General features: G+C 41.3%; 1 protein-coding gene across 1 annotated transcript in view; it reads left to right on the forward strand.

Moving 5' to 3' along the window:
* Nucleotides 1-15008, forward strand: part of THSD7B (thrombospondin type 1 domain containing 7B) — a 2208177-nt gene that overhangs the window by 1604909 nt on the left and 588260 nt on the right. Inside the window, exon 15 of the mRNA XM_085647534.1 lies at nt 7489-7752. Coding sequence (XP_085503660.1) covers nt 7489-7752 — 264 coding nt within the window. The remainder of the gene's footprint in view (nt 1-7488; nt 7753-15008) is intronic.

Raw genomic sequence — 15008 nt, forward strand, 5'->3', positions numbered from 1 at the left:
TCGATAGCCTATGCCGTGGAATTCAGTGAATACTAAATTGAGTGCACAGAAGCAAGATACATGGTCCAGAAAGCACTTGAAAACCAAACTATATAAATGGGACTTCAACTGATGCCCTTGAAGAGTAGGGGTCACTATGAAAATTGTCAATCCTTGGTCATAGCCCTCACAGTCCTTGACCTTGCTCTCTTTGTGCCTTCTTTCAGGCTATTTATTTACATCTTGATGCTCAGAAGTTAACAAAAGGTGACCCACATTGCTTTATTGAATACATGAATAAATACATAATTATTATCAATTTGGTTTTTCATTTAAGAGCAAGCACATGTTACTTGTAACGTAACCTTTGGGTTTTCTTGGAAATGTCTCTCGATGTGTCAAAATGGCATAATTTGTCATGCTTTGTTCCTTTACAAAATAGTCTAAAGGTAGAATTAATAATTTGCTGGATTGATGCTAGGTGACCTTTTTAGAATTAAAGTATTTCGCATCATTAATGCTTTTTATACAGTGTTCAGCTGTCTGATTTTTAACATTCTCAATTAAATAAACTTTTCAAACTATAGCTGTTTTCTTAAACTAGTTATTTCATGTTTAGACTGCATATTTGCAGCATTTTAATACCACACACTACACTATCTTAGCAAAATGAACAAATTTTCTTCGCAAAATCCTGAATCCAGTATTTTTCATGGCACAACAATTTCCTTAAATATTTGAAGATGGAATGTATTTCTTCTAAATGTGGCTTCAAAACGTGAAGCTCAATGCAAATTACATTCAAGAATAATGGACGGTATTAATGACATTTTACAATTTAGAGAAAACATTTAGAAGATTTTTATAAGAATCCGAATTTTTGTTCACATAGAACTCACTGTGCAAATTGGTTAAGTATAGTCAAGCTCATGTTTACTGAACACTTTCAGATACTTCAGCCTTTTATAGTAACAGAAGCACCGAATGAAAATATTTGAAGGCAAAAGCATATTGGGCAGATTTCAAAAGGAAATTAAGCTAATGAAACATATAGAACTATCACATTTGTTGGCATGCACAACCTAGAAAGTAAAAGAAGAAAAAGAAAGTGAAATGTATTTGCTCAACAGAAGGTGAAGAAACTAAAATGTGAAGAAGGCCATAGTGCACTTTCCTGAAAAATATTTTTGTATAGCTCTCGTAGGTGGCCACGCCAGACAGTAGCATTACATTGGGAGTTTCTAAATTTCTTTCATGAGCCCTGGACATTAGGAATGGAGAGAGAGGGAAATGTTTAAGAACATAATGTAAGGGTGTTAAGTCACAATATTGGTGTCAAAATATCCACCTGCAGATATGCTGTGACTATAAGCAACTGTAAATAATTATAATAAAATAGTGAATCCACACCTACTTGCTGATAATTTAGTGCCCAATGATAAGGGCAAGATGTACCTGCATGTTCATATTTCAGCCAGGACATAGTGACATTGACTGCTTTTGTTTTGGTAGTGATTCTTTGTGCCTTAAATGCCTCCTCCCAGCTTCTCGGGAACACATGTCTGTGTATTTATAATAGGATATGCATATGGGGTAATTTTGTGGTTGAGACAGTTATTGTGAATTCTTAAATATTTTTTCCAGTTACCTATCTCATGATCTCCTATGTTTAGCAGTGTTTCCACCATAATGTCATTGCTTTATTCTGGCTTAATTTATTGCTTTATTGCTTTCCATTTTGTCCCTGGGATTTACTCCCTTAGGACTTTTAGCTTCCATTTTGGTATAATGTATCTGTGAAATCATATGACTGTTGTTAATATCACACCAGCTTGCAGGATGAGAATCAAATGAAAATGAGATCAATTAAAGAGTTCAACCTAGAATGACCATGTGGACAAATATGGCTCAGAAAGGTGTTCAAAAAACTTTCATGAAGAGATTGCCACCATCCTGTGCCCTGCCTGTGCTATAAATACTACCAGCTTATTTGCCACAAGTAGATCCTTACAAGACAAGCAATAAAAGAGAGAGAGCGAGAACAAAAGACTGAGCATTCTCAATTACAACCTAGTCTTATCACACATTGAAAGGGTGATCTGAAACTCAGTCTGAATAAAACTAGGACGGAATACACCCCATATTTTTTTTTTTCATAGTACTTAATGAAAATGTCCCAAAAGGGCACGCCTAATTGTGATAAGCTAAACCTATTTTCATACATATATTCCCATGTAGTTTGGTGACAATAGCTCAAAACTGATATTAGCAAAATACTCTAACACTTGAACAATAGTTGTCATTTCTGTTTCTGACTTGTGATTCTACCTGTATTTGTTTGGTTTATACTTGTTTTCGAATTGTGTGCAATGTTTTGGGGCTCAAATTCTAGATATTGGTTAAGCGGGGTCCCCAGCTTCCAGTAGTGGATCAGTGGGGGTCCAGATAGGCCGAAAGATTAAGAACCGCTGGCATAGTCTGCTCTAATTCTTTTCATAATTTGGTTCCTTTTCGCTTGACAAAATCTCATTACCGACAATTCCATCTTTAATGAGTTGAATATTATATATATTTGAAAGATCTGGCTGAATAATCTATTGTAGGTGTCCAATTTATTCTGTTTGAAAAATATTATTTTCAGCTTGTTAAAACACTAGCCTAACATGTAAAGGCAATTAACTGAACATCTACTGACTGTTAGCTTAGTCACGTATTAACGTCCCCTCTAAAGTGAGCAAGAGTGTCATTCTAAGCAAGCATTGCTTCTGCCACAAATGAAGACTGATTAGACCCAGTGTGATTTAATGTTTAACCTTGGAGTTCCAACATATAAGGTCAGTTCATAACATTTTGTGCACATAACTTTAACTTCAGGTTAAAAGAAACTCGTAAGCTCTCATATGCGAAAGAGTCAGGATCTTCAGATGTTTAGGTTTAATTCTGAAGAGTGCAGGTCCTTTTCGTGTATTCAGGTTTCTACAGCCATGTATTTCGGGCTTTGGAAGGAAACAGCTCTGTTATAACAGGAAGTATAAAGGGTTGCATAAACGATATTGATCATACTCACAGTTGTGACTCAGTGCCATATCAAGGATTTTTGGGGTCCCGGGCAAGACATATTTCATTGTTTAAAATAACTTTCCATACCCATTTTCTGCATGATGCCAACCAATATTGAATCGTACTTTAAGCTTTCAGAAACGGGTTAAAAATTAAATATGTCTTGCAGAGGTCCCATAAATCCTTACAATAGCATTTGGGGGAGAGACAGAGAAAGGTAAAGGTAGGCAGAGGGAAAGAAAAAGGCTGGAGTAAAGAAATAGAGGTGAGATAGGGCTAAATATCACTGTCCCACAGGGCCTGTTGGAAGGTGAGGGCCCTTGACAGTTCTCCCCTTTGTCCATGCTTTAAAACGTCTCTGATATGGCTTTTTAGGTAGTTAAGTAGTTTCCCTATTTGTTGTATTCTCATTGACATACAAATGCATATACACAAAAAAGGTGGGACTACGTGAGTTAATGGGCGAAACGTTTCCAAATTACCTCCATTGTTCTTGGATCCCACGAATTGAAATTGTCCATCACAAAAATATTTAATTTTCTTGCTGTAGAAAAAATAAAAAGACCTTTTCATTCAATACAATGCGTAGAAATTTGAAACTTTTTATGAATGCTGTAATGATTGGAAATCTAGCAAGGGAGACATTTTATTCTTCTTTTATGTAGTTAAACAAAGACTGAACACTTCACTCATGGTAATGGTGGGTGAAGTTTCCTCTCGTTGCATGATTTACTGAAGCAAACTTTAAAGCCCAGTTCCAATGGATGTCCTGTCTATGATGTCCTGAGTGCTCCACGGTCAAGATATAGGAGGTATTGGAGAGGCTGGCAAGGAGAAGGGGCAAAGCTGAAAATGACTAGTAATGGTTTGGGCCCCAGTTTATAGTTCTGAGCAGGGATGGGACAAATAACAGAAGGCCAGGGGTGAGGACACAGAGGGCAGGCCTGGAGGCCCTGCATCAGCTGGGCTTTGATCATTGTGGCGGGGTCTCAGGGCCGGGCTCCACCAGCTACCCATAAGGCCCATAAGAGAAGTGTTCCTAAAGTTTCCTTTTATTCAACTTTAAACACGTGGCAAAAATTGCAAACTGAAAACAAGTAGTTGCTACATTTGTCTAAATACTGATTTGGGGATTTTTGTTTTGCAAATGTTAGCCTTTGGCTCTTACTTTGCTGGAAAAATGGCTAGCGTCAGCTTATATAGCTTGCTTGGTTTATACTGAAAACAGCAGAATACTTTCTTTTCTACCCAGGATGCCATAATTATCCGTGGAAACGTGAAGCACTTTTTCTGAGAAAAAAAAAACGCTTGAAGGGATTGGAGACAAAAATATATTTACGCCTTGGAAGATGTTACAAAACTACACCCTAAACCAGCCTTCAGTGTCACAGGCATATCTAATGTAACGAGCTTTGCAGAGCATTGCAATCCTTCTGGAATCATTAATTTACACTTGAAGGAAGTTTATCACAATTTAATCTGCACTGCAGATGGTTCCATATCCTCTAAATCATGTCATAGTCACTCATCTAGCATCATTTTTGGACTAGCATGTGTTGCCGAATTATAGGTGTATCTTCAGTATAATATTTCTAGCTCTTTGTTAAGAATGAACTGTAGCAGAATAATATTGATGGTGACAGGGAAACAATGTACTGGTGCTCATGATGTATATATTTTAAGATGATGTAATCAGCAGCCTCTATTCTATCTACATCTAACCGACAGCTACTGTGTTATTTCTTAAGAAGTAAATTTCTTTGAATATAGTCCTTGAAAAGGCTCTTCATTTCCTATTTGAGGGGGGAGGCGCCTTGTTTCAATCAATCCCTTAGTCAGGCTACTCACACTGCAATGCTAGGAAGAAGCCCTTCCACAATTTCAAACTTGATACAATATCATTATTTCTTAAATCCGAAAGCATGCATTCTATTTGCCTGAAAGTCAGCTGAGTCTTCATTTGTATGCATAAGGCTGATCAGACGTAAACACTTTTTACTGAAGCACTCTTTCCACACGGAGACTAAGAGCCATATTTACATGACCGTATTGCCACAACAACGTCACTTTTTCAGACGTTGTTCGGGTGATGGGGGCTTCGCCTTATTTACACGGCAGCTGTAAGCCACTTAACGCCGCCTTGTAAATAAGGCCCTGTTAAATGCTACACTTAGCGTGGAAAGGAAGGGCAATGGGTGTTGTGGTGGGCGTTCTGCCGCAACAGCAATTGATTTTGACGCTGCCCCCTATTTACAAGGGAGCTGTAAATAGGAGGCAGCGCCAAAGTTAAGACCTGGGAAAACCTGGTCTCAAACAGGTGAAACAAGGAAAAATGCTTTATTTCTCCTCATTTTTGCTGGTTCCATGTGTGCTGCACAACGGCATTGATTGTTTATGTGCAGGAAGGTGCCCCTTCCTGCACATAAACAATCATTAAAAAATTGCAGCTTCTATGTGTGCTGAATTAAGCAGCACATACAGAAGTTACAAGGCACCATTACTGGTTGTTTATGTGAAGGAAGGGACACCTTCCTGCACTTAAACAATCATTCCTCACAAACTCAGACATGCTTGCACTATGGTGCAAGGGTGCCTGCGTGGCGCTAGGCAGCTAAATTAGGGCCAGCGCAGGGCTGCACTGTTTTCTTGGAAATACGGTGCAGCCCTGCGTTTCAGATGTGGGGGAGCGTGGCGTTAAGCCAAGAAGGCTAACGCCACTCCACTTCTTTCATAAATATGAGAAAAATTGAAGATGAACAGATGAAATTCCCCTAATCATAATATCCTAGCTCTCGCTAGTCACTTGTTTTTTTCCACCTAGTAATCAGGAATAGATCAACTATATTCTTATCTTAGATCTCCTGGTTTTGTTGAAGGAATGTTGCGCCAATACTTAGGGGCTAATTTAGAATGTGGCAGACAGGGCACTCCATAGCAAATAAGACAGTGAACCCTCTGTCCAGCTGTCTCATTTGGAGATAGGGGCACCTTAAGTATTCCATTGATGGAGCCCCTGTTGGATCCATCAATAGAATACTTCCTCTGTCGGCCCAATGCTGTAGCGGCCATCGCAGGAAGGGAATTAAGCTGCCTGCCTTATTTAGGGTGGAAGACATAATGTCTTTTTACTCTGTCCGTCACCATCAGGAAAAACCTGGTGATGAGGTAAAGGAAAAACTATAATGCCAAACAATACCAAGGTACAGGCGTGATTAATTTTTTGTTTTTCAAAAACAAAACAAACTCTTGCTCTGAAAAGAAAACAAACGTTAAAAGTTTGATGGAGGACCTACAAAACCAACAGCATCTGTGTTCCAAATTTTTTGTACATTGTAAGGAAATGATCTGACTGCGGTTCCCTTCAATACACAGAGATGACCGCTGGGCTGGCGCTCAGCCATTAACTCATCCATCAGGGTAGCTGAGGTACCCGTTGGACTGTGTTCTGCCTGACAAACTCTAAATCTTGGGTTGGTTCTTAGCAACTTTACCAAGATCTTGTTTGCTTAAGGATGATTCCTACTTAGTGAAGCATAGAATGTTTCTGTGCCAGATTTTGAGAGTAACTAACTAGGTCAGTCATTCCCATATACATGCTCTGTAAGTCAATTTACCTCAAGATTATCCTGAATATTGGCCATGGAGGCTCCCAGCTGGACGATTTGTTAGCATCTAATTCATAATATGACATATACATATGTGTTTTTTAATACTAATTTGAGAATTTAAAAATGTATAATTACAAGTAATTTAAATAGATAAAATGCATTATTGTGCAAAAAACCCCGGAACAATTGTATTTTACCAGTTACCAGGTGGCCTCAAGTGAGACATTAGACCTCATGGCAGCTGCATACTGCAGAAACAATAGCTCCCCCACTACCTACCCAAAGACTATGCACAATCTCCCCCACTCCCAAACAAAAAGGTTTATTTCAAGGGATCATCCATATGGCGATAGTCGATGAACTTGTTGCCACCAAGGAGGAGATTGGGGGATCTGCTCTGCACCGAATCATCTGATGTTGTTTATTGGCATTAGCCAAGATTCAGTAACAGCAACTGTAAAATGTACCCTGTGCATAATTTAGCAATACATTTCTCTAGCAGAAAATGACTGCATTAGTGAAACAAAACCATTCCCTTTATTTTCTAAAATATAGACATGGTAGCATTAAAATAAATGAATGATAGTTGTCTCAGAGCAGATTTCAATTTGCCATGATGTTGATTAATACAGCGATTTTTTTAAATGAATGTGAATGAATTCTTGTCAACCTCCTACATAGAGAACAACTCTATAAACGTTAACTGTAAACTTACGAAACGACTACAAAGTATGACTTCTGAGAAAATAGAATTCAATAAAATAATAACGTAAATCTAACTCATACGTACTAATTTATATTTTTCTGCAACATGAGTTAAAATTTTTGTGTTTCAAAACAGGAAGAAGCAGAAAGCGTGACAAATGCCAGAACAATGAATTGTATCCTCTAGTGGACACTGAAGCATGTCCCTGCCAGGTCTTCACTTCACAACCCTATGGAAATTGGTCGGAGTGCCTCATAGCTGAAGAAAAAAGCAAATTACTTGTTGGAATGAAAATTTATGGAGAGGCTAAAGAGTGCGGAGAAGGGTTCCGCCAAAAAGCCATAGCCTGTTACAATCAAAATGAGAGGCTTGTAAGTCCATCCAAATGCATCAGTTCAGGTAAGGAAGTGCATTGACATGTTTTATAAAGTATATAGTAAGCTCTGAAACTGGGATTCACATTTTGATTAGAAAAAATATATGGAACTGATTTATATCATTCGTGTATTTATTTCACAATATTGCTGTTTCATTGTAAAAAATCTGGCATGTGTATAACGCCTTAAATGTGACTTTTGTGCTAAATCAGGCTGTAAAAGCAAGGGTATATTATGATCCTGTAGGGATGCAACTCGTAGTGCAACATTTTTGCTGAAAATGTGGAATTACAAGTGCAAAACATCCATTTGTGCCTTTTATTGACTCCAATTTACAGTACACACTTTTAGATGTCACTAAATCACACTGCTAAAAAAGTGTGAACAATCGTTATTTGCACCCATTTAATCAAACATACAAAGGGTCACATTAACTAAAAAGTAGCACAATGCAGCACAGCAATCACAGTTGCTGCTGAGTGTTGTGCTGGGTGTGGGGGAGAAAGCATTACAGAGCCAAATCTACTAACATAGGGCACTGCTGCTGAGGCGCACAAACAGGCTGGCTCTAGCAACACACACCTTTGTGTAATAGTGCAAAGGCATGTACGGTGAGTCTAGCATAAGTTTCGCACTAGAAGGTTACTATTGAAGTACAACATACTATGGTTAGATTAACTTTAAATGTTTTCTCACATTACAGCTCACTGTGCCACTGGAATTAAGTTATCCTGGCTGAAGAGTGGTGTAAAGTGCAGCACACGTCATGTGAGAAAAGTCAGCAGAAAATAAAAACATTTCTCATTGTTAGCACTTATCTCGTGGAGGCGATATTCTTTGGTGCAAAATCCTGCCTACCTATTTCAGTTGATAGGGTTTTGATTTAACAAACAAATGTGTTTGTGTGGAAAGCCCAAACCAAACATGCAATACCCCCTGTCGTAAAGTAGTGTAAAGAGGTGCAAAATGCTATTTGTGTTAGTTTAAATGCAACTTTCCAGCGCAGAAAAGGTTTTGCGTTGGAAAGTAAACTGTATGAAAGTACAAAACGAGTTGGAAGTGCTTCGGAAAACCTTAGGAAATAGTTAGATAAAGGATGAACAGAAAAAAGGGTTAGTTGTACATAACAATTAGAAACAGTATTTAATACTCTAGGAAATAACTGCTCCTAAGTTTCCTTCCTTCACATTGTATACTTGAGCCAACACATGCGATCTGCTTTGTGATTTCATCAGTTGTACGAACAAATGAATGTATGCATTGATACGAATATGGGGGCTAAAATGTGCTGTCAACAGAATATTGACCAACATCCATTGCATTACAACTGATTTGTCAAAGAATCATTCGAGCTATGATATGTACTCTAAAATCACGAAGTAATCAAGCTGTAAAAGTGTCTCTGAAAGAGACGCCTTGTTTGTCAGTGATGCACGTGAGATATTCCATACAGCACATTGACTTCTTACAAATTCTAGACTTCTGACATATTCATAAAGTGCAACAAGAGTGTCAGTTTTAATATATCAGCTGAGCATTAGGAAGAACACAAACAATTTAATTCCTAATAAATTTCAAACATTAACTTTATTTCCATCCAGCTTACTCAAAGACTTTTTATCTGCCGGTGACTCCAGCACCAAAAACATGAAGGAAGCTCTGACAAATTACTCACCATCCTAAAAATATAACATCACATCACCAACCACAGTGGACCCCATCCTCTTTGCATCCCACAGCATCCACTGCCATTCCCCATACTCCTGGACTAGACTGATCATCTCACCATTGACTTCACTATCACACACGTCACTCACCCACATGAAGGGCGCACAAACAAGTTACTGTCTTTCAAGAGCATCCATCTAGTAGAATTCTAAGAGATATCTAACCTAGACAGCTACTTCCAGCCCTCAATAGATGTTAACCGCCTTTTTAGCGTGTACAAAAACACTCTGAAGAATCACATAGAATGCTTTTTTCCTCTGAAAAAGTCTCGCTTCAAAGCCTAGACTGTCATCTCATTGGTACACCCAATAACTTACTGAAAACAAGCGTGCTCTAGGAAGACAGAAAAATAAATGGAAAAGATGAAAATGCCAGGAGGACCTTACACTTCAAAAAGCACTGAGCGCCAACCATCACTCCATCGTCACTACTGCTATCACGAGAAACAAAGCCCTATTTGAGGCCATTAAACAGTGTACCAGTCCCATCCCAGAACCCGCTGTTCAACTATCAGCCAACAGATGAAACGTCATCAGCCTCATATAAAACAAATCAACAAAATCAGATATAGCATCACTGATTCATCATCTCAATTGACACGAGGCCTGGGTTAAATTTAAATTATTCCAGTGTAATTCAAATAATTTTGGGAATTCCACATTATTCCAAATTCACAGTACTACGCTATTATGCCACTTTGCATAATTACACACCATTTGTGGTAAGAAAAAATATAACAAATGTGCCATTCATGATTAAAACGTACCACAAATGCACTGGCACAACATAATATGAGTGATTTTTCATGGAACTGTTGATATTTTGCAATATGATTAGCACAAAATGAGTCATTGTGTCACAATGTGATGCAGGGAAGCAATGTAGATTTGCATTTCACTCACTTTTGCCAAAATCAAAAGCAAATTATGCAACGCTGTCACCATCATCTCTACCCAGCCACCACACCACTAACTGTGTCTATCTTCAACACTATTTCCCTCACAGACCTCGCTAACATTTTAAACTTACTCCATATTTTAAATGTCTTATAATCCAGAGGACTTTCCAGGACAGACTGTATACCTGACAATTACTCCCCCTGCCAACAATGCCTACACTACATCCAACCAACCTTGACAAATTTTGTCCTGTAACTCACCTACCATTTCTTGGAAAGAAAGTCCCCATCCAGGTACAGGAGAAAATCAACAAGTATTCCTCGTTCAACAATATCACTTTTGTTTCATACCACACAACAGTTTTGAAACAGCCATGTTCCAAGTAGTCAATGGTGCCCTCTTATAAACTACAAAAAGTAGATATGCTCCCTGGTTGTGCTCAACCTCTCTGCTTTTATTGTAAATTGTTTATGGGCCTTTGTAAAGCGCACTATCTCCCACAAGGGTAGCCTAGCACAGAGCAAGTGTGTGTGTATAACCCTGGCTATGGTATGTTGACACAATTGAAAAGCCAGGTTATCACATTTTTGAGAAATAAAAAAAAAGAGTGAATGAAGCTCTGCTGTGGAGTGGGAGGTTGTTGAATGTTTTAGGAGTGATGTAAGAGAGAGTCTGTCCTCCTGATCTTGCTGTGTGTATACGTGTGTGAACCTAGCATTTACCGACATTGAAACGCTGCTTGCAGACGCGCTGCTGGACCACGCTAGCACGCTATTGCTGCTTACCTGTATTTTAGCTGCAAATCTCAATTTTTAAAAATCGCCGCTTTACTGATGTAAATGTAAATGATGTAAATGACCTGTATTTGCACGGTATAATTTTAAACATTTGTGGGCACATTAGCAAAGTCACCTTTCTGTGTGGTTATCACCGCCTACCTCCCCGTTCCACCGCAGCTTGTGCTGTTTGTTTTGGAGGGAGTGTCTAATGCGGTATAGAGGGAGTCCTTCCACCCTCACTTCCGGGGGCCATCTTGGAGAGCTGACGGTCTAGTGGTTGGACTAGGACCATCAGCAGCCTCCTATTTAGTGCGAGCATTTCCTGCCGCGTTAGAACCTAGCATTTACCGACATTGAAACGCTGCTTGCAGACGCGCTGCTGGACCACGCTAGCACGCTATTGCTGCTTACCTGTATTTTAGCTGCAAATCTCAATTTTTAAAAATCGCCGCTTTACTGATGTAAATGTAATTGATGTAAATGACCTGTATTTGCACGGTATAATTTTAAACATTTGTGGGCACATTAGCAAAGTCACCTTTCTGTGTGGTTATCACCGCCTACCTCCCCGTTCCACCGCAGCTTGTGCTGTTTGTTGTGGAGGGAGTGTCTAACGCGGTATAGAGGGAGTCCTTCCACCCTCACTTCCGGGGGCCATCTTGGAGAGCTGACGGTCTAGTGGTTGGACTAGGACCATCAGCAGCCTCCTATTTAGTGCGAGCATTTCCTGCCGCGTTAGAACCTAGCATTTACCGACATTGAAACGCTGCTTGCAGACGCGCTGCTGGACCACGCTAGCACGCTATTGCTGCTTACCTGTATTTTAGCTGCAAATCTCAATTTTTAAAAATCGCCGCTTTACTGATGTAAATGTAAATGATGTAAATGACCTGTATGTGCACGGTATAATTTTAAACATTTGTGGGCACATTAGCAAAGTCACCTTTCTGTGTGGTTATCACCGCCTACCTCCCCGTTCCACCGCAGCTTGTGCTGTTTGTTGTGGAGGGAGTGTCTAACGCGGTATAGAGGGAGTCCTTCCACCCTCACTTCCGGGGGCCATCTTGGAGAGCTGACGGTCTAGTGGTTGGACTAGGACCATCAGCAGCCTCCTATTTAAAGCTCACATGGAGCATACGCGCAGCGGTTACGCGCAGCGGGCGCGCCATAGGTGTGCCGGAGGTTCGCCAGAGGTGAGCCCATCTTTGCCCATCCGTGACCATCCGGGGCCTGGGGCCAGAACCCCTGGCCAGAATGTGGTTTACTCAAGGGGCGACCTATTACAGCTTAACTTGGGTAAGTCCCATCTGGAGCCGGCTACCATACATCGGCTGGGTTGCGAGGGTCTGCTAATTTCACCTAGGAGTGTCAGAGGGCGACATCGCACTCCCAACACACATATCCTGAGCTACGGTCTATTGAATACTCGCTCTTTGCAGAGCCATAGGTTAGAGGTCTTCACACTTCTGGAAGACGGGGAGTTAGATGTCCTCGCGCTTACCGAAACATGGCTGGAGGATTGCTCAGCGCCTGATTTAGTGGCGGCCCTTCCAGATAACTGCTTGGCTATTCATTTTAACAGGGAGGGGTCCAAGAGAGGAGGAGGAGTAGCCCTTTTATATCAGTCATGCCTCCGTGCCAATAGGTTCCTCTCTGAAACCCTTGGAGGAGCTGAGGTTATGGGGGTTAAGCTCAGGAGGGGAGCGGTCTGTGTGGTGTTCTTGGTGGTTTATCGGCCACCTTGGGCGTCGTCTGACTTCCCCACTCTCTTTGTAAGACTGGTCCAGGACCTGTGTACAAGATATGATAAAATGGTGATCGTTGGGGACTTCAACTATCATTGGGAAAAATCCCCTAAAGAAGGACAAGCACTACAGATCGAGGAGGCGGTCTCCTCCTTAGGTCTTACCCAACAGGTCAAGGGACCGACACATGAGAAAAGTCATGTGCTCGACTTAGTCTGGACCACCATGCCAGCCCAGGGTATCACGGAAATTCTTCCCTGTGCTTGGTCTGACCATTTTCTAATAAAGGGTAGACTTATATTGAGGGGCCCCCTGTCCAAACCTGGGGAGGGCTGGAAAACGGCCCGTAAATGGAGAAACCTTGATGGGGAAAAACTGGTCCACCTCTTAGAACACCACCCTTCAGCCAAAGAGCAGGATGCCAACGTTGATGCTCTATGTGGACACCTCCAGCATAAACTGGGAAGTGCCATTGATGTGGTGGCACCTCTTCGCAGGATGAAGAAGGTGGCGAGAGGAGCCGGGGCGCCTTGGTATAATGATTCCCTTAGGGAGATGAAACGCGGGGTGAGGAAGAAAGAACGGGCATGGCGTAAAAAATACGACGCCATCTCCAAACAAGAATATGTTTCATCCTTAGCCCAGTACAAACTAGCCATACAATCAAGGAAGGCTGCTTTCTTTGAGGAAAGAATAACTACTGCAAGAAATCCGCAAAAAGAAATTTTTCGGGTCCTGGCGGAGCTCAGGGTGAACAAGGAGCAAAGTCCCGAGTTCACCCAGGAGGACTGTCAGAGGTTCCAGGATTTCTTCGTAAAGAAGATATCTGATATCTTGGACGAAATTGCGGAAACCGCACCCCTCGAATGTCCGCGCATACCGGACCTTATTGCCCCGCTAAACATTCCACCATTAGCTGAGTTATCCCCTATTTCCAAACAGGAATTACTTAAAATCATAGGCCGAGTTAAATCAGGTTCCTTGGTGGACCCTTGCCCTCCTGACACATTCAAGATGGCAATGCCAGGAATAGAGGAAGAGGTTCTGCACCTATTGAACACCTCTCTTCATACAGGACAGATCCCTTTACCTTTTAAAGAGGCTCGCCTGATCCCCTTACTGAAGAAACCTGGAGCAGACACAAAATGTCTGAAAAATTTCCGGCCCATCTCCCAGCTGCCTTTCCTTGCTAAGGTAATTGAGCAGCACGTGTTAGCTCTATTATCGGGCCATCTAGAGAGTAACAACCTGCTGGAGACCAATCAGGCAGGGTTCCGTGCTAATCACAGCACGGAACTAGTTATATTATCCATTCTAGATGAGCTAAGGATGCGAGCTGATGTAAAAACACCGAGCGCCCTGGTACTACTGGATCTCTCCGCGGCGTTTGACACCGTGTGTCATAAACAGCTTCTGTCGCGGTTGAGATCCTTTGGCGTCGTGGGTACAGCACATGCATGGCTCACATCATTTTTGCAGGGTAGGACACAACGAGTGCAGCTGGGGATCTACTTTCCACCCCTGCTCCGATCACCTGCGGGGTCCCACAGGGCTCTGCCTTGTCCCCCCTACTTTTCAACATCTACCTGCAGCCACTAATTGCTCTCCTGAACAGGATGGACTGCCTAGTGTACAACTATGCCGATGACACCCAGATAATCATCCGGCTGGATGATGGTCCAGGAGCATCCACTAGGTTACAGGACATATTGAAAACTACAGTCAATTGGATGTCCGAGAACTCCTTGAAAGTTAATCCGGATAAGACGGAAGTATTGCCCATTTCCATCTCGGGTAACCCTTGGAGTGAGAAATTTTGGCCTAGGGAGCTGGGCGCACCACCAAAACCGGCAGCTGCAGTCAAAAGCTTAGGCCTATATATGGATAATAAATTATCCATGGAAAAACAAGTTGCCACTGTAGTAGGTACCAGTATAGGCCTCTTAAGACAACTAAGGAAGATCTCTGCCCTACTCTCATTCCCTACTTTGAGACACGTGGTCTCAGCCACAATTCTGGCTAGGCTGGACTACGGGAACTCCCTTTATTTAGGTTTGCCACAGCGGCTGCTGGACAAACTACAGGGAGTTATGAACGATGCAGCTAGGCTGATATTTAAAAAACCCA

Source organism: Triturus cristatus, chromosome 3_2, assembly GCF_964204655.1.
Source record: "Triturus cristatus chromosome 3_2, aTriCri1.1, whole genome shotgun sequence".
Lineage (NCBI taxonomy): Eukaryota > Metazoa > Chordata > Amphibia > Caudata > Salamandridae > Triturus > Triturus cristatus.